The sequence below is a fragment of the Haemaphysalis longicornis genome, unplaced genomic scaffold (assembly GCF_048455015.1).
Source record: "Haemaphysalis longicornis isolate Haplotype H1 unplaced genomic scaffold, Haemaphysalis longicornis Haplotype H1 scaffold_2, whole genome shotgun sequence".
NCBI classification, from domain to species: domain Eukaryota; kingdom Metazoa; phylum Arthropoda; class Arachnida; order Ixodida; family Ixodidae; genus Haemaphysalis; species Haemaphysalis longicornis.
Genome location: NW_027526295.1, coordinates 178,478,706 through 178,501,958, shown reverse-complemented (window position 1 = coordinate 178,501,958; position 23,253 = coordinate 178,478,706). Strand labels below are relative to the sequence as shown.

Sequence of the window (23,253 nt, the reverse complement as noted above, 5' to 3'; positions counted from 1 at the left end):
TAGCCAATTAGAAGATAGTGATGTAAGGATAAAAGATATACAAACGAGAAGTTGAATATAATATTATTATTATTATTATTATTATTATTATTATTATTATTATTATTATTATTATTATTATTATTATTATTATTATTAATCGGCCTGTAATTGATAGAATTCTTTTCTGGTTTGCTCTAAATGGTTCTCTTGTTTATTTTCTCTCACTTTCTCTCTTTTCTCAGTCTCTTCATACAGACATGTACTACGATTGCTTCGGCCCCAGCGAACAAGCCACGATCGTACATGAAGGAATCGCACAGCGACCAAACAGAATAGACGAAAAGTTGAGTTGCAGACCTGAGTGACTGACAGGGAACGACAGACACTGCGTTAGTCCGGTACATTTTTTTTTCAATTGTTGTCTGAGTGCATACAAAAAAGAAACAACATCCTCCTGATATCGTTTTCCTTTCGTTCTATTTTTGCGCTTGTATCTGTGTTCCCCATTTCTACGTGACTCATTGGCAGTTATCAGTCAGGAATCCTCTAATCTGTCTCCTGCGAATCCTGAAGAGGTTTGAGCGTCCTACCAAAGGCGGCAAACGAAAGCAGTCAATTCAAGGAGATAGAAAAAAAAATGAAGCAATCAATTCAATAGTGAAAAAACTGTTTTTTGCTTGTAAATTGAAGAGTTAAGCCAAGCATTTTTTTTAATCGTACACCAATTACTCTGGGTAAATATTTGCTCAGGTTAGAGTTGACATTCCCCCGAACCTTTCCAGAATCACACCTTGCTTGCATTTCACACCGCCGTGCAAAAAGATGCCCGCAAACACGCGTGAAAACGAAAATGAAACCTGTGACAGCACTTTTCCTCTTCTTGCGTGTTCTTCCTCCTCTTGATATAAAACAACGTTTTATATCAAGGCTTCATTGATTCACTTGAGCGGTCAACAAATTGGAGAGGCCGGGTAACGGAAGCTATAGTTAGTGGAGCACAAACAGGTAACGGCAATGACTCGCCCGAATACCGGCGTCATCCTATACTACAGCCAGATAACAAAGAACGCTATAAGGGTGCGTGCTTAGAAAGAGGACGAAAACAGTAAAAGAGAAAGGGGTTTCTCACCTCCCACTAGCCGGCGTAGAGCCGATCGACCAATGGAAAAACGGTCACGTGGGAGCGCGCGTATCTGGCCCCGCCCTCTTCGGCTAGCCACGCGGGGGAGGAGGGAAGGATCGCGCCCTTTTTCAAAGCTCGCTCCGAGTTCGCAACGCTCACAGCGTGGTCGTAGCCGATCGAGCGACGCTTCGCCCGTGTACCGGAGGCAGCCAGTGAGTGACGTTAGCGGGGCTTGCCAGGTTTTCTGCTCGGAACACCTCGAGTCATGCGGGAACTCGTCTTGCTGGCTGGCCTGCTCTGCGCCCTGCAACTGGTCACGTCGGCGGCACTGGGCGGCAGCGAAGGCGACGACACGACCCACTCCCACGGTGAGCGCGAACGAACCACGTGCGTGCCGAGTCACGGTTTCTGTCAGTTGTACACCTCCATCCTGCGGGTTGCTCGCCGTTGAACTCATGCTGGGCTTGTGATAGCATCGTGGAATATAACGCGCAGCCTGTGCGCCTGCTTCTTAGCCTACTGACGTTTACTTTTTGTCTTGATTGATTGTAAGGTTTAACACGCCGACGCAACGCAGGCGATGAGGCGCGCCGTGGTGGAGGGCTCCGGATTAATTTTGATCACCTGGGGATCTTTAACGTGCGCAGAAATCTCGCACAGACGGGCGTTTTTGCTTTTCGCCTCTATCAGAAAAGTGGCCGCCGCGGCCGGGAATCAAACCCGCGACCTCGTGCTCAGCAGCGCAACGCCTTTAGCCACTGAGCCACCGCGGCGGGTTACTTTTTGTCTTTGTTTAGCTGTGTGAGGAACGGCCACGAACGAGAACGTCAGGCTTATACGTAGAGCGCGTGATGGCAAACCCAGGCGGGTGCTGTAGCATCTTCGTTGGCGCCCGCGGCTGGGGAAAAAAAAAAAAAAAAACGAAAACTTCCGGGGAACGTTTGCAATAGATTAGACTCATACCTGCGTGTTCGTTTTGTTTTCCAGGCCATTGAAGACATGCAGCTTGAATTTACTAATATATATGCGAGGTGTTCCGAATTATATGTTGTGTCGAAGGTACACAGGGTGTTCTTATTAGGTTAATAATTGCGGAACATTGTCAAAGTAAATACAAAGAGTGGCATGGATACTTTTTTTTGCATGTAGCCTAAATTCTCCAGCCTATGGGACTTTAATGCAGGTAATTCTCAGCAGCTAAGTTATCAGTTAGGTAACGTTCAGTACTAAGCATTTCCCTTGGGGATTTTACGCACGGGACGAAATCGTGCTGCTGATGAGATTCGTCCATAACTGGTTAGCCTACCACGTATATGTTGCCAGACATTTTCGGTACTAAACATTTCGAAACCCATATTCTTATGCCCCGCGCATGGCAATCCAGCCTGCCGGTCGTAACAAAGCCGACCTCCGAAATGTGAATTCATATCTTTCACAGTTTCATTTCTAAGAAATGTCTTTTAAATAAAATATCAAAACAACTGTTTTAATTCCCCTTTTCAAAAAAGAATTTCTGCCTAACAAAATATTCTTAGCGATATTAACTATAATGCATAGATCGACGAAACTTTGCATAATCGACGATGGACGGGTGTCGAAACAGGCGATCAATGCCACGGATTTAGTGGCACCTTGAATTGCTAAAGCGTACGGTAATGTATTATCGTGCACACAATATCGTGCCATAATGCACACCATATTATCTTGCTTTTGTTCTACCTCACGAAAATTTTCAATTTAGAACATGCGGCGAGGACTGTGACATCATTCGACCACCGCTGCACTATAGATGCGTATCAGTATAAGCCAGGGGCACATATCCAGGGGCTTATAGTGCTTCAGTCTCGTCCGCCCCACTTTCCCCCCACCGACTGTGGACGCCGAATTTTTAGGCGCGGATACACATATATATATATATATATATATATATATATATATATATATATATATATATATATATATATATAGTAAAGCCAGAGACACACGACAAAAGCATTAAAAAACAAAAGTTTACTGACGTTTCAGGAAGAGGACTAAAAGGAAGTCCTCCTCCGGAAACGTCAGTACACTTTTATTTTTTAAGAGGACATCCTCTTCCTGAAACGGCAGTAAACTTCTTTTTATTTAAGGTTTTCCCGTGTCTCTGTCTTTACTTACCTTGGACGCAAGGGTGAGCGAACACCGACACTCGAACGGTACAATTAGCCGTGTCGTCTACAACGGGCGCCAAAAACTTTGCGGCTTTAGACCTCGGCAAAAAAATCACCCAGTGATCATTCAAAGCCCTTAGTGCAAAACCAGTCAGATTTCAGATTGCGCTGTGTACCCACAAAGAGCTGTAATCGTTTTTTTTTTTTTTTCGATCTCGAGAAACACAACCTCACACTCGAGCCTCGGCATTTGCGGCGCATTCCATCGCGAAACACTCGTAGCGTAGGAAGAGTAATTTGGGTGTGCCCTCCACGGATGGAAAGAATAGACACGGTGCACAAAAGAGCATTGCACAGTGAGCTAGCAAACGAACAGGAAATAGGTAGGGCTCATAGATCACAAAGGGTTAAATGTTGCTGAGTGATGGGGGGCACGCGGGCTCCTTCCCAAAGGGAAATAGCATTGTTGAGCCGCATTAGGCTAATAAGGCTGCTGTACTTGGAGAGTTTGTGCGAATTCTGATGGGAAACTCACGGGTAGGATTATTGAACGTGATAAAAATTATGAGGTCGCCAATTTTAATCGAGGGATAAGCACGTTAGTTTTCCGTAACTTTTATTGGTACCAAGCGTCGCTGACCTAAACTTATAAATGAAATAAGATTCCCGAACCTCGCGATCGTGGATTCTAAAGCGGATTCCAAAAATTGTTGCTTTAAAATGTTCAAAAGCATGATCGGGACCGTTCACATGTCTTGACAGGGGCAAATAAGGACCACTTTTTGCATGAGAGTGGTGATTATTGAACCGTTTTCCAAAGGGCGTTTCAGTTTGGTCGATATATTGTTGCCTACAATGAATAGTACACTCTATAGAAGGTATACGACATTAGCAGAGTCACAGTTAAAGTTACCCTTTATATTTACGTAATAGTATGAAGCCGTGCTGCTGGCCCGCTGCGTAGTGGTCATGTGTGGGCATACTTTACATAGAGGTTAATTACAGGGCATGCAGCCAGTAGTTTCCGGTCGGCTGATACGAGAGTTAGTAAGAAAGTCGCCTAAATTCTTATTACGCCGGTAGACAATGCGTGGTTGTTCGGGAAATCGTTCACTTTTTAATCATTCACCTTGAATTAGGATATTGCGATTTTTTCTTAGTACGGTTGATACTCTTGGAGCAAGCCGGTTTTCAGCTTTCCCAAGCTAGCCAACCAATTATACCGTAACGAAATCTTTAAGAGAAAAGCCGCGAACGTTCATCCGATACCCCTCAGCCTCCGCTCCAAGAGTGTCAACCGTACTAAGAAAACATCACAATATTATATATATATATATATATATATATATATATATATATATATATATATATATATATATATATATATATATATATATATATATATATATATATATATATAGTTCATTTATTCGTCCTTAAGGGCCAGGAGGCATTACATAAGGGGGGCGTACATCAAGGTTGTAACATCTTCGCAAAAATGCAACAAGGAATAACAAAAAAAAAGGAAATAAAAAGGAAGGAAATTAACACTCAAGTGACAAGGCGTACGTCGAGGTTGTAACATATAAAAAAGCGACAATGGTCACACATAGTAACTAGAAACAACACTAGAAGGAAATAAAAGCAGGAATGAACACTCAAGTGACAACAGCAAGACTAAGAATAAATTTTACAGGAGTGTAATAACAGACAAAGAAAGAAGAGTAAAAAAGAGATACGAAGAAGGCAGGTGGGGTGTTTAGGTAGCATCGTTTGGGTTGCTGATATACGCTAGTTTTTCGCGAAATTTTGTGCGATCGCTGCACGAAGCAATGTTATCCGGCAGCGCGTTCCAAAGCGTGACGGTGTGGGGAAAGAATGAGCTGCTCATCGCCGTCGTGCGGCCCTTTATCGCCGCCAAGGGGCGAGTGTGAGATATACGGGACGATGTCCGAAACGGGCGTTTCAGGAGGGCGTGTCCTGACCGAGTGAAGTAAAAAGTGTGCAGGAGGCAGAGGCGAGAAATTATGCGCCGCGAAGCAAGCGGTTGAAGAGACAGAGTTTGTTTTAAGGCGGTTATGCTGGTTCGTCTTGAATATTCTGAAGCAATGAAACGAGCAGCGAATATATATATATATATATATATATATAAACATTACCAAAATGACGTTTACTCCGATGCAACCTGGCCCTCCAGTCGAAAATCAGTAAATTTCATTTTTAATATTTTTTTCATGCGTCTCCGCCTTTATTTACCTTATTTTCCAGCGCTTTTTTTTCGTTTCTTTTTTTTTACATTTTCCTCTTTATTTTTTGTCAGATGCCCCTTTCTGTGGGAGAAATTGCTGGCACGCCACTGGGGAGAGCAAATTTGGTTGATGTAATAATGGAAGTGTTTTGGCATATCTGTCGGAAGCCAAGGTGATTTGGTTTACTTTCTTCCTTTTTTGTGTGTGCGGCTACACGGTGTAGTTCAACTCCTTCACCCGTTTTGTTGTAGATAAAAGCTCGTTTTCTATAGACCTCAAGGAGAAAACACCCCTAGTCCTATAAGACGACGGCCTCACGGGCTACTCCGTCGACGTCGCATCGGTTTAAACGTGATACGACACCACATTGCTCGTCTCAATTTTCGTCGGGCTTTGAGCCTATCACTCCATTTTCGTTCACGACAAATTCATGCGGGGAATATGTTCTGGCACCCTATCCATTGCCGCCCGCCAATATTGGAAATGTGTCGTGACAGCTGGCGTCACCAGATAGAGCGACGAGGTGGGTAAAAAAATCATGAGCCGCTCCACTCCGTGATGGTGGGTGACCAGCCAAGTTTCTCAGCACCGGACGTAAAAGTGACAGAATTTAGGTGAAATGTTGTGTGCAAATTATATTTCTGTCGAGCGTTGCGGGCGGTCATTCCTAAGGAGGCACATACATACATACACGCACACACTCTGATTTTGATTCTTCTGTTTCTGAAAATGGCACCCATTGATAAATAACGCCGAAATCATGTTTTCAACGACGTGCGACTTTGGTGATGACTGCGTGTTAACAGCAAGCACACTCACCGGGACCTTCGCTGTCTAACGACCTGGGCTTGAGAGTTCTCGTTCGCGGGCATAAAAGCCCTAGCCATACACGCTTCGCTTAAGACAGCTATGTTGGTGCACTTTCATCGCGTAAAATTTGCGTATATTAGACCGCTAAGGCTCATAACACATGCCAAGCATTCAATAAGGAGAGAAAGTCAGTAAACAGTGCCCACAACTCTCATTTCGTGTCTGGTAAGGTCACAGCGCAGTCGCGTAGACACGCTTGTCGACACGTTTACAAACTCTGCGAAGACGGGAGTTCTCTAAGATGTTGCCCGCCTCACGACATTGTAGGCCATGCTTCCCTATGCTACTTGATTCCGTGGAGTTTCTGTTTTGTTTTCTTCGTTTTAAAGACCTGCCTGTTGTTGCGTTTGGCAGCCTTTTGCTTTTCTTCTGTTCAGAAATTAACGAGACATATGAAAAACGTACGCTCCCTACAGAGCGAGCGACGACGTGCACGAGCAATAACGGAGGGAGGATGAAAAAGCTTTACTGCAACGCACATTAAACCTTGGGCCAGGTTCAGCAAAGCTAACTGGTCTGTTAACTGGTTCGAGGCTATAGACCACCAGCACTCTTGAAGGAGCAGGGTTTGGAACATGTGGGGACTAAAGTGCAACGGGGGACGCCGGTGAGTCTTGTATACGGTATAGAAAGGAACGAATGGGAGTAAGGAGAGACACCTTTTCAGAGGGAATAAACTCATTTGACTCCTATATATGGGGTCCAAGCGTTACCACATCCACGCGCCCTTAGTTGATACCAAAACTGCATTTGTGCTAAAACATACTTTTTTATTTTTGTATGTATTGACACTTCATGGCGCAACAAGAAACAGCGATGTCTAAACGTCTTTTTAATAATGATCTATTACGCTGCTTAGTGTCGATAAATGCTCTTATAATACGAACGTTTCTGGGAGTGTTTTGTTATTCTGCAGTCTCTTGATTTTGACAAAATGCTAATTAATCCAGAGCAGAAGATTGAATAGATAATTAAATAACTTATTCATAGATGTCTTTGTAACTTCCAATGCGAACCGCTACACCGGTAGAAATAGCGCGGTTTGAAGTTGTTTAGGATGGGCACAATGAATAGAAGGAGGAGGAATACTTTTATAGGAAAGGAAGGCTCTAGGCCCACTGGGAGAGTGGGGTGGGAGTGGGGCTCTCTCCGCTAATGTGTGCGTTCTTACGGCCCGTTCTCCCGGAATTCGCAGGTACCCATTTGGGCTAATCGCTGGCGACTGGTGCACCTATTTAAAATCTTAAAAACTGTCACGCCGATGCCAACAATCTGTAATCCGCATCGCAACTGAAACAGCTATGGGTGGAGGCATCAGAAAGGCAGCTTTCTTTGTTTTCTTGAATCAGAGCAAAAGGCGGCATTATTGCTGCGTAATTTTTTTGTCGTAATTAGTTTTGTTTTCTTCGTTCCCATTGGAAAAAGCCTAGATAATATATTCAATTTATTTCTCCTCTCGCAAGCACTAATAAATTCACAGTAATGTGGACTAAGCGTGCCAAAAACATCCACTTCCGCTTAGGAAACGAAACGCTAGAAGTAAAAGAATACAACTAGCTCGGACAGATGGTTAGTGTGGACCCCAACCATTAGAGAGACATCCGGCGCAGAATAGGTATGGGTTGGGGAGCACTCGGCAATCACTCCCAAATAATGAAAGGTAGGCTACCTCTGTCACCTAAAAAAGAAAAATCTACAACCAGTGCATACTGCCGGTGATGACATTCGGAGCTGGAACTTGGCGCCTTACTAAACAACTGGAGTGCAAACTTAGGTCAACTCAACGGGCCATGGAACGAATAATGTCAGGAGTAACACTCAGGGACAGGAAACCAGCTACCCGGATCAGAGAAGAAACTACAGTAGAAGATATCATAGTTGAAATAAAGAAAAAAGAAACAGACTTGGGGGCTGGCCATGTAGTGAGACGAGCCGACAACCGCTGGACAATTAGGGTAACAGAGTGGATACCAAGAGATAGGCCTAGAAGAAGGGGAAGGCCATTAACCCGATGGATGGATGAATTAAGGGAATTCGGGGGTAAACTGCGGACTCAAGCAGCACAGGACAGGAGTAGTTGGAGGTCAATGGGAGAGGCCTTCGTCCTGCGGTGGACCTGTGTAGGCTGACGATAATGAAGCACTAAAGCACCACAGCATAAGAATGGCTTCTTTTCAAAGGCAGCTCTAATTAGCTTCCGCAGACTCCTGCGTGTAGAAAGGAAACATTCGCACCTCACGGACATATATGCGTTCCTTGGTCGCTTTATCCAGCGAAGTATGCCACAACGACAGCCTGTTGGAGATTTGAGTGTTTCCGAATTCATTTTTCATCGTTCCAGTGATAAAACTAAGCAGCGGCTTAGCTGTTGCCGAGATTCATGGGTCTCGGCAACAGCTAAAATATCGCTTTGGTGGCCCCATGAGAGAGAAAAAAAAAGCGCGCAATAAAATGGAACGCCAAGCAATTTGAAACAGAAAAAAAAATTGAGGAAAATGAATCAAGAATAAAAAAAGAAACTTCAAAAAAACATACCGTCTCCCCTTTTTATGCCTCAGGCATCTTCGCTGTAACCTATACAATCAAGGAACCAATGCCCGTATACAAGAGTTCCATTTGTTCATTTTTTTCTTCTCGCAACATTCATTCTGGGTAATTATGGTCTCTCTTTTGGGCAAAGTAATTTTAATGTCCAGGATCGTATTCCACGACTCCATTGGTCCTTACCAACCCCACTTTTCACAGTGTTGTTTCGAACCACTCTTGTATCGTCCGATTTTAGCTTGAACTTAAAAATCGATAGCGGGCTTTGCAGCGAGAGAAAATTGAAAACACTGAACCGAGATTCAAATCATCCCAAGCTATTTTCGCATTCTGCTCTTTCACAATTTGCAAACCGCTTAATAAACAGTTTTTTTAAGAGAACACATGCCACTCGGTTTTGCATATTAAAGCTTTTGAAAAGGACTACGCGTGTCAGTGCGCCAACACCTGTCATAAGAGTAAATGCAGTGCGAAAGATAACCCGAGGGTAGCGCATTGTTTTCACGGCGGTGCTTATGAATTATGCGTGCACAAGCTCATTAATATGCAGAGAGAGTCCGCTCATTATTAATTCATTTCGTATGAGGCGGCGCTGCTGGAATTTTAATTGGTTGCAGTTTGCAACACCGTTTGTCCGAGTACATAGCAAAGTGTACCAACCGAGGTATTCGCGCCCATACTGAAATAGTCGACAGTTTACGCATCCTTACATCGGTGCTTGTATTGACTGTAGTGAAACAAACGCGGATGACCGTGCCTGTTCTTGATCTAAATTTTACGGTTTGTCGCATTTCTAAGTTACAAGAAATATAATAAATAAACGGGGTCTATACCTCTTCACGAAAACCCATTGGCTATAGATGTGTTTTATGTTCTCGTTTATCAAGTGAAAATATAGTAAAAAAACGTAATGCTTCCCAATGTTATGCAACTATGCTATGCGTGTATCACTCTTACTTGAAAAAAATATATACTTCTTTCGGTAGGTTTTTTTCAATTTTGAACAACAAATCCGCGCATTTCAATGTAAAAACTGTCGTTGATTCCTCTTTCATACGAATCGGTAAAAGACGAAAGTGAAATGTGCAGCGAAATCTGCAGCTAAGCAGGATTTTTGGGTCGGCGGCTGTCTTGTGGGTGAGCTTGGCGAGCGACGTCCTGCTTGTGGGTCGCTTCGGCAAAGGTGTACTAGCGTTATTTCCGTGACGGACATGACGTCAGTGAATATTGGTGTATCCCGGCGTAAAACACTTTCGTGTTAAAATAAAAACCCGAAAGCGAACAACCCTAAGTATAACGTGCTCTTTAGTATAAAACCTGTTTCCCCGCAAGAAGACCCTGTGTGCAGGGGCGCACCCTTTACAAGCCGCTTGCTTAGTTGTACTGGCGTCACTTCCGTGGCGGATATTACGTCAGGGAAATCTTTGTGTATCCCGGAATAAAACAATTTCGTGTGAAAAAGTACCCTGTGTCGATATTTCGGTAGTCTAAATTAATTAATATAGTTTTGCTATGCGGAGCGCCTCATGTCCAAGCTTCGGCGCGTAAAACCACAGTTTTAAGATTCGAACAGGGTTCAAGCTTCATACAAATAAAGAATATCGGTGGATATTTAGGTGTGTGAAAACCTTTTTCCAGTACCTCACAAACATTAGTCTGTGGGCGATGCGCACTCCTCGCTCCGGTTCTAGAGCCACCGTGCAACTCGGCGTTTCTCGTACAACGTTTGCGCACCGTGCTTGGCGCTCCAACCGTGTCGGCGGTCACACGTGCTCACTTAAAACGCGGAATTTGCTGCCTTTCACTCGTCTCGTTGCCCGCCAGAATCAGAATTTCTTCGCCGTCATTCTCGCATCTGCCGTCTACTCGGCCCTACATTCGTGTCACACTGCAGCGCCTACAAAAGGTAACAAGACACGTCGAGGGGCAGGACTGTACGCACGCGTAAGCAAGAGGCAGTGGTGCGAAAGCAGCGCCACTGCAGCCAATGGCGCTGCCGGCTCGAGGCTCTAGTTGACGTATACCCCTCCTCACACGCGCTTATTCGTTCTCTGTTATTCAGTCGCGGGTTGTATAGCAGGGTGACTCCTAGTTCACCACCCTGAGAAACTCAAGCGCAACTATGAAGTGGAACTGCTCGAACCCTACATTCTCCTTCCCTCACAACCCCAACGAGCCCTTCATTGGCTTCGGCTATTCTGGCCAATGGAAGGAAGCTGCAACAAAATGACTATGTGTCCACGGATCGACGGTGCAAATTTTTGCCTAAATGCCCCATGTATTATTGCCCGCCTAAAAATAAACACGCTGCTGATGGACTAAGATACGATTCATAATGTCACGTGCCGTTATTGTCACTGCAACCTACACAGAGGGGTAATCGGCCTATCTGACCAGCTTAGGAGAGAGCAGATTTATGCGCGGATTTGTTGCGCTGAGCTTGAAAATTTTGTCTTTATCGCTTGAGTGCCCGCCCTATCCGGAACAAGCAAGAGCGAAAGACGGATTGTCCTATCGGCGATTGCTTTGTGGATAGTTTTCTAGTTTTACATTCTAGTTTTAGCGGGTGAGCCGCCATTAACCAGAAACTGCTCTGATGCATGTGAATCGGGAGAGAGAAGAGGTTACGTGGGTGAGAGATGGTCAGCGCTGATTTACAGAACTAAATGTCATGTCCTATAAGCACTTAATTACGTTCTAAGGGCTTCTAGTATAAATTGAATCGGAGGTATTAATGTAGAATGACCTTTTAAAATGCTGGTTGACGGAGCGAGTTACAGGGCCCTTTGAAGGAGGGTATCGCGCATTGCGTTGCTGTAAATACACTTTGAAAATATTTCGCGCTGCCGTACATTACAAAAAAAAAACACGAATGCTTTAAAGCAAACAGTTATAATATACCACATACATATTTTAGAATGACGGTATCATACCATCATTGCATAGGCACGAATATTCGCCTATGCGGAGCTGAATCACTCCTGATACGCGAATATCGCGACCCCTAGGCTATGTGCAGCTTAATGACCTTGTCTTTACCGAACCGCTTATTGCATAGCCCTCGGCACACCCAGCCAATCGTATGTAAATCGAAGGATTCATTTGTATCACGAGCATAACTTGGGCTGTTTAGTTTACGGCCACTAGCCCATTTTCCTCGCAGCACATTTTAAGGGCAGTTTAACGTTGTCGCACTAAGACTTCGCTAAGCAAAAGATTTGCGCTTAACGAATAATACGCTGGTGATAAATGTGCCAATAGAGATGGCCCCATACATTTGTTGGGGTTTCTTTCGCGGCAAGAAAGCGCGACAAGACTGTGCGTGACTGTCTGTGCGTGACTTCCATCGCACGCGAAAGGATGAATCAAATCATCCAGTACGAAATCTCAGGCGAAGGAAAACTTTCATGAAACACTGTATGCATAGTCGTTGCTTTGTCTCGTGATAACTAAGTTTAGAAGTATTAAACCTGAGCCTTTTTTTGCCGTTGCGTAGGCATCTTCTCGCTTCTCTATTAGACACACAAGACCGGAAGAAATGTCGGTGCCCAGCTGCTTCAACCCACATGCACAAGGAAAAGAGAAGCGAAACATCGAACATCTCGTCCGTTCGTCCGATAATAAGCTACCAGACGGCTGAATATACGTGATCGCCGGAAAGTAAAAGAAAAATATTTCGCGCTCTACCGCTCGTCTTCTATATAATATTAAGCAAAAGAACGTCCCCAGATATATATATATATATATATATATATATATATATATATATATATATATATATATATATATATATATATATATATATATATATATATATATATATAAATATATATATATATATATATATATATATATATATATATATATATATATATATATATATATATATATATATATATATATATATATATATATATATATATATATATATATATATATATATATATATATCTGCAGGTAACTGCGCACGTGGCAAGAAGTGGGAAGCGAAGATGGCGCCCACTTCTTCCGTGCCAGCGTGTCGTTAATCAAGGAGTGTGTCCACTTTCAGACGACCGCCGTAAATGTCGACCGAGGCAAATTACCTCGCCAGAGAAATGACCGAGGATGGAGTCAAGTATTGCCACCTACAAAGTTCAGGGTTTTTCGATCGCTACTTTTTGCCGTCAAAGTGACGACGTTGCCATCCCTTTACCACGCTGGGAACTGAGCGTTTATATATGCACCTTCTTGTTTCCCCCGTCATAGATTTTAGATAATCGATACCCAGAAGTAATTAAGCTCGGTGCCGCTAATGCGTGCACCATGCTGACCAACGCTACCCACGTTTTATTTGATGGTTCCCGGGAGAGCTTATTTGAAAGCGAACGTACTGGCACCTATCATGTAGCTTTTCAGGTGCACGTGCAGCACTTCATCATTAAGCAACACGTTTTGCATGTTGGCGCAAAATATTACGAATATATATATATATATATATATATATATATATATATATATATATGATCGTAGCACTCATGGGCACTTGCATCAATATAATGTGCTTAAAGAAAGCTGAGGATAAATTGCAGAGGGTGACTAAAACCGCAGCAAACATTTCGACATGAAATCCGATTCCTAATCTGAAGTCGACGCGAAATGGTCGCCATGGGACCAGCGTATGGCTCTCAGTATAGAGGCTCCGAGAGAGTCACGTCGTGTTTGGGCGGCTTTTCCTATTGGAAAATTTGTCATCTTGCTCCTTCCCCCTCCAAAAAAAAGCGTAGTTCCTGGCTTGTACCCAAGGTCGATCTTTCCTTTCTTTCATTAATATTCCGCTTGGATGGTGGAATGGTAAATTTATTTCTGGCCGATTGAAGAGTTTACGTTGCAATGCTCTTTTTAGCATACATTGATTCATCTCTTAGCCTGGAATGAAGATTCTTTTGGGAGACCGAGATAAATGTTTATTTTCGTGGAGAAATTAACCCTGAACAAAGGAGTACCTGGCTACTCCAACTTTCGCGTGCCGGAAGTGCACATCTTATAGTTCCCACTAACCAGACGTAAAAGATATCGGCTCGAAAGGACGTAAACACTCAACGACTGCGTGTGCGGAGTGTAGAAAAAAGATTTACGCGGCCACATTCACAGCAAAAAGTAAACGAGAGCATACAAGCACTTTTTCTGACGTAGTCAATGCCGAAGCATTTGTGCCTTGTTGAGTGCTCCTGGGCTTTTCACTGCGATTCGAACGTTAGAGACTCGAACCACGCTGAGAGATGATTGGTTGGTTGGGCCCGGGTTGTTGGTGACGTATTGCTGCGCCGCTCGAACAGGGGAGCAGAAGACGCCGGAGGCGTGCGCCTTTCCTTTCTGGTTTATTTCTGAGGCACGAGCTATACGCGGGGCTACGAGGCGCACGGTCCTTTCCCTTGCGTTTTATTTCTGAGGGAAGCGTTGCCGCTAATGGTAATTTACGGGCCGCATTTCTGGGACAATGGCGCTTCCTCTCAATGGGCCACTTTAAGTTTTCGGATTGATATATCTGTAGCACGTTTACATACTCTTACAAGACCCCATTTAAAGTGCGCTACATCTATATTATACACCTGTATGAGCTGACAATATTCCCGTAAATAACAACGTGTGTGTGTATGTGCGTGTGCGTGCGGGTGCGTGCGTGCTTGCGTGCGTATCGCCAGCATGGTGCACATACGCGCAACTATATTCAGACAAGGCGCTGTGGATAGTAGATAGTAGCGGCACCATCATTGTCCCGTTGCGTCCACTATCATCGTCAAGAACCGTGCACGCCTGCATCAACATCAGCGCCGCAGGAGGAGCCTAGCACAAGAGAACGAACATGACCGCAAGCCTGGGTGGACGCCGCCGCCCAGCTGTTACTGCAGATAAGCAAATCACAGGGTGCTTGTCTCTTAATATCGCCGCTCAGCCACTTAAAGTAGACATTCAAGCAACGTATGACACGTCTTTCGTTCGGTCTCCACGAGTTCAGCAAGCGGAGGAATTCACACGGAAGTTTCAACCGGGCCACTGCGCCTGACACCGGCCAATCATTCAATAGCGCCGACTGCTCGCGAAAAGATGTTATCGCATTTAAAGCCTTGAAAGACGCGGACACGCATCACTGCACAGTGCGTAAATCGAAACTGGGACGATCGTGCAGTTATTACGGGAATTATCTTGGCAGCACACGAAAGGAGTATAACTCCACTTTCGGGCCAACACGCCGCCGCCACAGCCGAAACTGCGTACGAAGCACCATCGGGTCGGCCGCTCGCCGGCTCCGCAAAATAATTACCCCCTCGAGTAGGAAGATGAGGGCGACCGATTTGTTTCAACGCGTCACCTCCAACTCACAAGGCCTGGAGACGTCCCACTCGGTTCATTTTTTATCGTTAAACGTTAAAATTCAACAGACTTCGTTCTACCCGCGTTTTCTCCCCCTTTCACATTGTATCTATGGCTCATACGAGCGCGAACTTTTTCCTCCGGGGCTGATGACACCATTCCAAGTCCTGCTGAAAACCTCGTGGCGACGGTCAGCTCAGCAGTAAACTGAATGAGCCCTCTATTAGGCGTGGGGGTTATAGCAGCGCTGGCTTCAACGGGTAATAACTGCTGGGGGCGAGTTGGAACGCGGCTGCTTATTCTCCTATGCATGCCTGACAGGCACAAAGTAACTATAACACAAACAACCAATCCCGTCTGCGGGGCATAGGCTTGCACGCGACCGGTGCGGCTCTTGTGTGTTTCAGCGTTACAGTAAGGGGAACGAAATGGTCACGCGCTATATTTAGCGACTTGAACTTGGTCCGCCGTAATTATACCAGGCTCACTTACGACAACCTGCCACCATTCGACGGCGAGCGGGAGCAGAGAGACTTGAAAAGAGCGGGTTCCGAAACGGCGGCACATTAAGCCAATCACACGGACTAAGAACATAGTTTTATTAATTATGGCTGAAGATTATCATTTCTGCGCGAAGTGGAGAGAAGGGGCGGGGAGTGGGACGTTATGCAGTTACCTCGACGATGTAAAGAAGCCTTGTCTGAGGTTCGTGCTTCCAAAACTGACCTACTTCTCACGGGATCAGTACGCAATCTTGGTGCTTTCGGGGCTGTGAGGTACAGGGTCACATTTATCTGGGACAAGCCGGGAGCTCAAAGATGAGGGTACGGCCACGACTGTTATCCGGAGCACTGTGTATTCGATCACACTCGTGATGATTGTCTCGGTTAGCGGAACACAGCTGTTATAGCACGAATGCAGTACAGTTGATGAAAGGCGCCGACAACCAATCACTGTTTCTTCCGTCTAGCTTTTTTCGGGTTAGCCTAATTTCACGATATATTACCGCTCAAGCGTTGCATACAAGGTCAGAAAGAGAGAGTTTTTGTTATATGGCGGTCAAATAAATGACCACGCTAGGGGCCAAAACGCAAAAATTCGAGCGACGCTGGAAGAAAATGGGCTCGCGAAATCTTCTGGCGTGCCGCGAGTGCACATTACTCGTGGCAAAAAAAATCTTTACCACTCATTGCACTTTAAAGACGCCGCAGATTGTGAAAACGCCAGGGGATAAGCAAAGCGTCTACGAAGGTTGCAGCTCTATATAAGCGTTCCTTCTCTGTCCAGCCGTCGTGCCATTCCCGTTAGCTTGGAAGAAATCACCCGGAACTGCTTGCGCCACAGCTGCACAAGGAAATAAATAAGCGGGAGCCAATTGTCGACACCACCAGGGCGATGACAAGAGCGGCATCGAGCAAATAGGCCGTACACAATAACGCCACCATTTGTCGCGGGCACACGGCAATCACGCTGTTCGGAAGAGAACTGCGAGGCCGGAGTGCTCCCAATGATGACCAATGACTCGCAGACGCGTTGTTCACTAAGTGTGGTCCCGCGTCGTTTAGACTTAAGATGTAGCAGATACATTTGCTGGATATAAAGGCCCGTCTTTAGTGTGTGCAATCTCTCAACCTTTCCGCTGGTATTTACCCCAGCTCTGCTTACGCAACGCTCTTGTTTCTAACGCAGTTCAGAGTAAGGGAGCCGTCGTGAGACGACGTAAATCTGGCCGATGTTTAGAAACGATAATGCGTAGCGAAACAGAGAGGCAATAACGCACACCATTAGAGCCGGGTGCTGCTGAGAGTTTTGGTTTCTGAACGAAGCGTTCGCTTTGTTTTTGATTAATGCTTTGTAAAGAACGATTTCAACGTGATTTAGTTGTGTCAGTATAGGAGCACCTTTTTGCCAGTCGAATCGATGTTCAATTGCTCGCCATTATATGTTGACTTGCACGGAGCACTGGGCAATAAAGAACAAAATGTGCGGAGAGGGTGGATGGGGGGGAGTTAGTGGTGATTACACGTGTACATTAGACTGAGTACGTTGCGTGTCCTAAAAATTTCAAGCTTAGTATGAATCCCACATGCAACAGAGGACGCTTTCTCCGAAATTCGTCCGCCAGTTTTGGCCCGTGGAGGCTGTTTGACAATTGACCTTTCAGTATACGAACCCCAAAATGTTAAGATTATATAATCCATGCTTCGTAGGCAGCACGGAGCATGCATGAGGCATCCGAAGCAACCTTGGAAACGAACATTTCTAAGCTCTGCAAAAATATTCACCAGGCGAGATCTATGTACTCGTGTTTCGACGGGGCTTTGAAATCGTAACTTCAGTTATTCAGACCATAACGCGGGATTAATGCACTTTCGCTGTCGCCCGCGTTTCTCAGTTAAATCCTTCCGAATCGCCCCGCGGGGAAGAACGGGTCTGAATAAAGCAGCTTTGAAGGGCGGCTGCTGTTTGCGTCGGCGATGCATGAACAGGTTGCATGAATCTCGAATCGGGTCTAATGGGCTTGAAACAAGCAGTTGAATAATACTTGGAAGAAAATGCTTTCTTCGCGATGTGCTAGGCCAAAGAGCAAATAGCAGACACGGGTAATCTGCTGGAGGGTGCGCGTATCACCAGGGCTGCGATGAGAAATTTAACGCGAACTTTTCGAAAGATCAGTTGCACAACTGCTTGGAGAAAGGAGTGACAGAAGAACACAAAGCGGTGAATGTAGACTGCTTTTTCGGTGGAAAAACGAACATTTGTAGACGAGGGACGTTCCCCGCTGTCATTAGTTTATGATAGACTGTAGATATTTGTTTTACAAAGTTTAACTCGGCAACATTTGCTTCTAGGAATGAGCCGTGTGCGCTGTTGATACGAGAAAAAAAAAACACGAGCAGGCAAAGCTATGCTATAAATTACACAACCAACACTTGCCCTTCTGGTTGAAAGCTCGGAATAAGGATACTTATAACAGTTGCTTGGGTTGGTTGATTTGATTGATTGTGGTGTTTCACGCGCCGACGCAACGCAGGCGATGAGGCGCGCCGTAGTGGAAGGCTCCGGATTAATTTTGACCACCTGGAGATTTTTAACGTCCGTCGAAATGTCTGACACACGGGCGTTGTTGCTTTTCACCTCCATCATAAAAGCGGCCGCCGCGGCCGGGAATCGAACCCGCGACCTCGTGCTCAGCAGCATAACGCCTTAGCCACTGAGCCACCGCGGCGGGTCTTCGGTTGCTTGCCTTTCGCGCCCTCCATAATATCTGTTCTCACCACATAAGAGCCTGATTTACAATGCTGAAAGTTCAAAAAAAAAAAAAAAGAGAACTCACAAGGCAAACTCTTTTCTAAAAAAAAAAAAAAGATTTTATTTCTCTAGGCCTCGACCCAGTGTGTGCTCGAAGCTTATGCCGCATTCCAAAAGATAACGCGAAACAACTGAACCGTAATCCTTGCAAAGACAAACGTACAAAAGGATAAAAGAGAGGGGGAGTATAAAGAGAGAGACAGACAATTTTAAACGTGAAAGAAATGACTTGGTCTCGTGTGACACGAGAGCATGCATGCGTGATAAACAGCAGCGGCGCTTTATTAAAGACCAAGACTTTTAAAGCTGTTGCGAAAGGCGTAATACAGATGCGATAAAGTAATCTGAGAAGACCGAAACACTAATAATAGTTTTCTAACCTTCCCAATATGCTTTCATAATATTACTGGCCTTGTGTCGGCGCACGAAGCAACAACAAAGCAACTCCCCGGGCCTTCATGACGGTAGCTTGCGCGCATGTATGCGGGGACAAAGTGAAAAAGACACAAGGACCAGCGCAGGCATTTGTGTCTTCGTTTTTCGTTTAGTCCCCTTACAGCGCACGCAAGCTACCGTCGTGAATGCTAACCAACTAGCCCGCGCTTCCTTATTATTACAATTCCCCGGGGCGTTTAAGTCTGCTTTCGTGCTTTGAATGCTAAAACACAATGGCTTCCCCCGGAGATACTTATCAGAGACTTCTTTACTTCTACATTGTTTTTGCGTCTCTTTCTTCTCTTTTCTTTCTTCGTCTCTGGGCTTTCTTCGCTGCATTCTTCACCTCTTGTATTTCGGCCTTGTGGCACATCAGCGTGGTCGCCCACGCTTAGTCGGCACAGAAAGTGGCGGTACATCTTACGTAGAAGCAACTTCCACCGCGAGACACGGCGTAGTACGTGATGTTCCGTGCGGAGAATTTTCCCTTTTTCGGGGAATTCTCGCCTGTAATTTTGGCCAAAAGGGAAAAAGGGAATCTTCAATAGATGCAGGGAATTTTAGGAGATGTGGACTAAAAAGAAAAATTGTCAGCAACCGGACTTTGCATCATTTATTACCTTGTTTTCCTTTAAGAAGTTCCCTTAACACTTCGTATGATTTATGTTGAAATATCCGCAGTCGTGTTACCGCAAGCAACAAGCATCCAAGACCGCTTCCAATACAGTTCATAAAACAGGAGTTAGCATAGACGAAAGAACACTCCGCGAGAAAGAGCTAGTGAAGCGTGAAGCGGCGGTGGCTGAAGGGGTGAAGCCTGTCCGCATGTATCCTGCGCAATATACAAAAAAGTGTTTCGGGTGCGACTACGTCCATGTGCTCGCAGTCAACAAGAGATGGCGCCAGAGTACCAGCGCTGAGCTAAAATTACCTCGATTACCCAACAATGTCTTGTTCTTTTTCATGCGGGCAGATTTTACTTGGACTTTAGCATGAAAAGTAAGTATGATGTTTGGTTCAAAACGTGCAATGCAGTCATTGGCTGCTAAGCGGCAGATGTGGAATTTATTTCACGCTGAAACTCTCATTCTCTCAACGGCGTCTGCCTCCCCTCCGGAAGGCTACGTAAAGTGGACATAGGTGGCTCTGGCTAACACCGAACAAGAATCCACGTAAAGATCTGTCGGCTGAGGAAAGAGAACGCAGAAAATTCTGCAGGGAATTCTTGAGAAACCTGCGGGAAAAATATGCTAACAATAGGGAATTTCTCAACCGAGAAGTGCGAATTTTTCGCCCGAGTGCGGAAAATCACTGACACGGTGATAATCACTGCTACCGGCAGACTGACGACAGTTCACGTTTCCCCAGAATAAGCGTTCTCCGTGACTGGGGTTCACTCACGTGCCGTTACGTTCCCCTCCTCCCTATTAGCTCCACCGTCTCTTATCCAGTGACGACCACACTAGGAACACCCTCAGCCAACCAGAGCCACGGACAAGTCGTGGCGCCATGTTCGTCTCGCACCACGAGGGTTTGGACCACCCAGACCGAAATGACCAAATTTTCTTTTTAAAGCCACTAATTTACTCTATTTACGTGAGCCTCCCTGAGAAATTTGAAGACAATTTGAGCTTATTTTACAGCGAAGCTGTTAGCCTCTCGTTGGTCGGAAAATTCCGTGTCGCCAATAAACTCACGCAGGACCTATCAGTTCTCGCCCAAGACGCCGAGCACATGCGTCAGCCTAATCAGGCGCGCAGCATATATGCTGCACGCCTGATTAGGCTGAGCTCTATAGAGCTCAGTGAACACTGAACACTGAACAGTGAACTGAACACTGAACAGTGAACACTGAGCTCTATAGAGCTCAGCGTTCGTGCAAAGAAAAAACTACAGAACAAGCATCGAAACCGCATGGTGGATGATAAGGCGCCGGTGAACAATGGGACCCCAACCCCCAGCATGTGTGCCTGGTAAAGATTATGTTTGCAGAGGCTTACGAAAGGGGAGTGGGGTTGGCGTCATTCTAGGGCTAGCGCATGCGTAAGGCTAGGCAGTACCCAGCAGTCCTCGCCCAAGACGCAGAGCGCGTGCGTTAGGACCCAGCATTTGCAGCGAGAGAAACCGAGTGCAAGCGACAGGCCCGCCGAGACAACGAGGAGCATTTCATCCCCTCCCCTATCAGCACGTGTAGTTGTTTACAACAGCTGCGCTGAACATCCACTTTCGCAGGGCGGGAGGGCGACCATTTTTTAGACGTGTTTTTACTCTTTTTTGCCGTCGGCCATTTTTGGTTCCATCCGCTGTGGAGAGTTGACAAAGACGTGGGATGTTCGGAACCATGGTGTATGCACCGCCTTCGCATTAAAAAAAAAAAAAAAAAGGAACCTGCCTGCTGAATATTTGCTCATAAGCCTCGGGTTGATTAACTATGGCGCATATAAAAAACAAAATTTACGCAAAAAAAATGTGAACTAACAAAGTTCTATTCACGCGCTTCCCTTTCAGGGTACAGCAGCTTTTACTTTTCACCGTATACAGCAGAAACGTTATATTTTTGTATAGCACGCAACTCATATTGCTAGAACTACGTAGTCGTAGCCGGCGGTGTTGCCTAAAATAACCTTGAATGCAGACGCAGTGAAACCGCAAACTTTTCATCGGCGCGTGAAGTACTGCGCGATATAGAGACCGCTCAAGAGCAAACGAAGGGATCCTTAAAAACTCTACGTTGTAAGTAAAACACCTGAAGCATTATCGTAAAACGGGGAAACAACACGAGTTGAGAAGCGCTATTTTAGCATGCGTGTAGACCTGCGGCGGTTAGCCTCTCGCAGGAACACTCCACTGGGTCCTTAGAAAGGAGACTGCGAGTATCGATGTGATCTGTTCTGTGCTCTGGGTGGCTGCGCCTCTCCGTCAAGGCGATCTGCGCTTATGCCTTCGAAATGCTAGTGGGCCTCGAGTACGTATTCGGGAGATTCGCGGGCTGAAAGACAAGAGAGAAGACGCGAATTAATCAAGGCAAATGCCTCTTCAGTGCCGATAAAGCGAACCCCCAAAAAGAAAAAGACCGCTGCCGTATACATACTGACAAAAAAAAAAAGAGCTTAGCTGTAGTGTATAGCAGGACAGAATTGATACCGTGCTCGATGGCTCGATAGAAACCATCCCGGATAGCGAGTGATTGAAATTGACGCTGCGTCAGACGAGAACACTCCGGGGACGATAATCACGTAAAGAGAACAGAAGAAAACGAAGAAGCTTGAAGCCTTCACGAAGAAAACACGCGGGCTCGGTCTAAGGAATGCTATCTGCGGGCTCGTTCCCGAAACCGAACGCTTCTGCAGGAGGGAATTCCCCTGAGGACAGAATGGGCCCCAATCCTAATCGAGCGCCGCGAAGCAAGGGGAGGTTTCTTTTGCCAAGAAAAGCGGAAGGTATTCAACTGGAGTGGTGGGAAATATCGTTTAAGAAAGGCGCCTGTGAGCACCGGCGCTCTGTGGGCGGTAAGTACTGGCTCGTGCTCTGAAAGAACGCCTATTCTCGGCTGAAGCGCACGTGTTTTTTTTTTTTTCGTTTTTTTTTTTCTTTTTCTTTTCATTGCGGGTACGACTATGCGCAGCATCCGTGCCACGGTCCTTTTTTAATTTTTTTACCTTTTGCACGGGCGTCTATACTACGAATAGTTTTTGCATGGAACAATTGTTTCACTCAAATCACGCTTTTTATATTTATTAAGTGCCGGAGTGTCCCTGCATACGTTAGGGAAGCCCAAAAGGACTCGACAATTGCGGTTAATCAGCCCTTACTAGTGACGTAGACCGAAAATGACAAGGTCATACCAGTTTGCCGGCGTATTTTATTCAGAAATCGCAAAGCTGACTTCGCTAACGTCTGTGCAATGTATAATGGAACATACTTCCTTTTGCCGAACGCGCTTTCCGTAAGACGAAATAATACTTTGCGGAAACAGTGTCGTGCATACTATGACGAAAAACAACTAGCTGTTATTGCAAAATTATTCAAACTCCTAAATGTTACTTGTAATTGTTCATATGCTATGCAGTTTTTATTGTAAGTGACAAACGCACCTTCGACCAAATTTCTAAATCGCAATTCGACTTTTTCCGAAATATCTTTCGTGCGTGGTCTGCCGTAAGCGTTTTAGATTACCAAACAAACGGGGAAGATAAGCGAAATACGGGTGAATTAAAACAGCAAGCTAAACAAT

The 23,253-nt window shown here is 45.3% G+C and overlaps 1 protein-coding gene across 1 annotated transcript in view; it reads left to right on the top strand.

The window, feature by feature from the left end:
- Positions 1-1,248: 1,248 nt before the first annotated feature.
- LOC144167534 (uncharacterized) overlaps positions 1,249-23,253 on the top strand; it is a 66,332-nt gene continuing 44,327 nt past the window's right edge. The window contains exon 1 of the mRNA XM_077696775.1: positions 1,249-1,473. Coding sequence (XP_077552901.1) covers positions 1,371-1,473 — 103 coding nt within the window. The 5' untranslated portion in view covers positions 1,249-1,370. The remainder of the gene's footprint in view (positions 1,474-23,253) is intronic.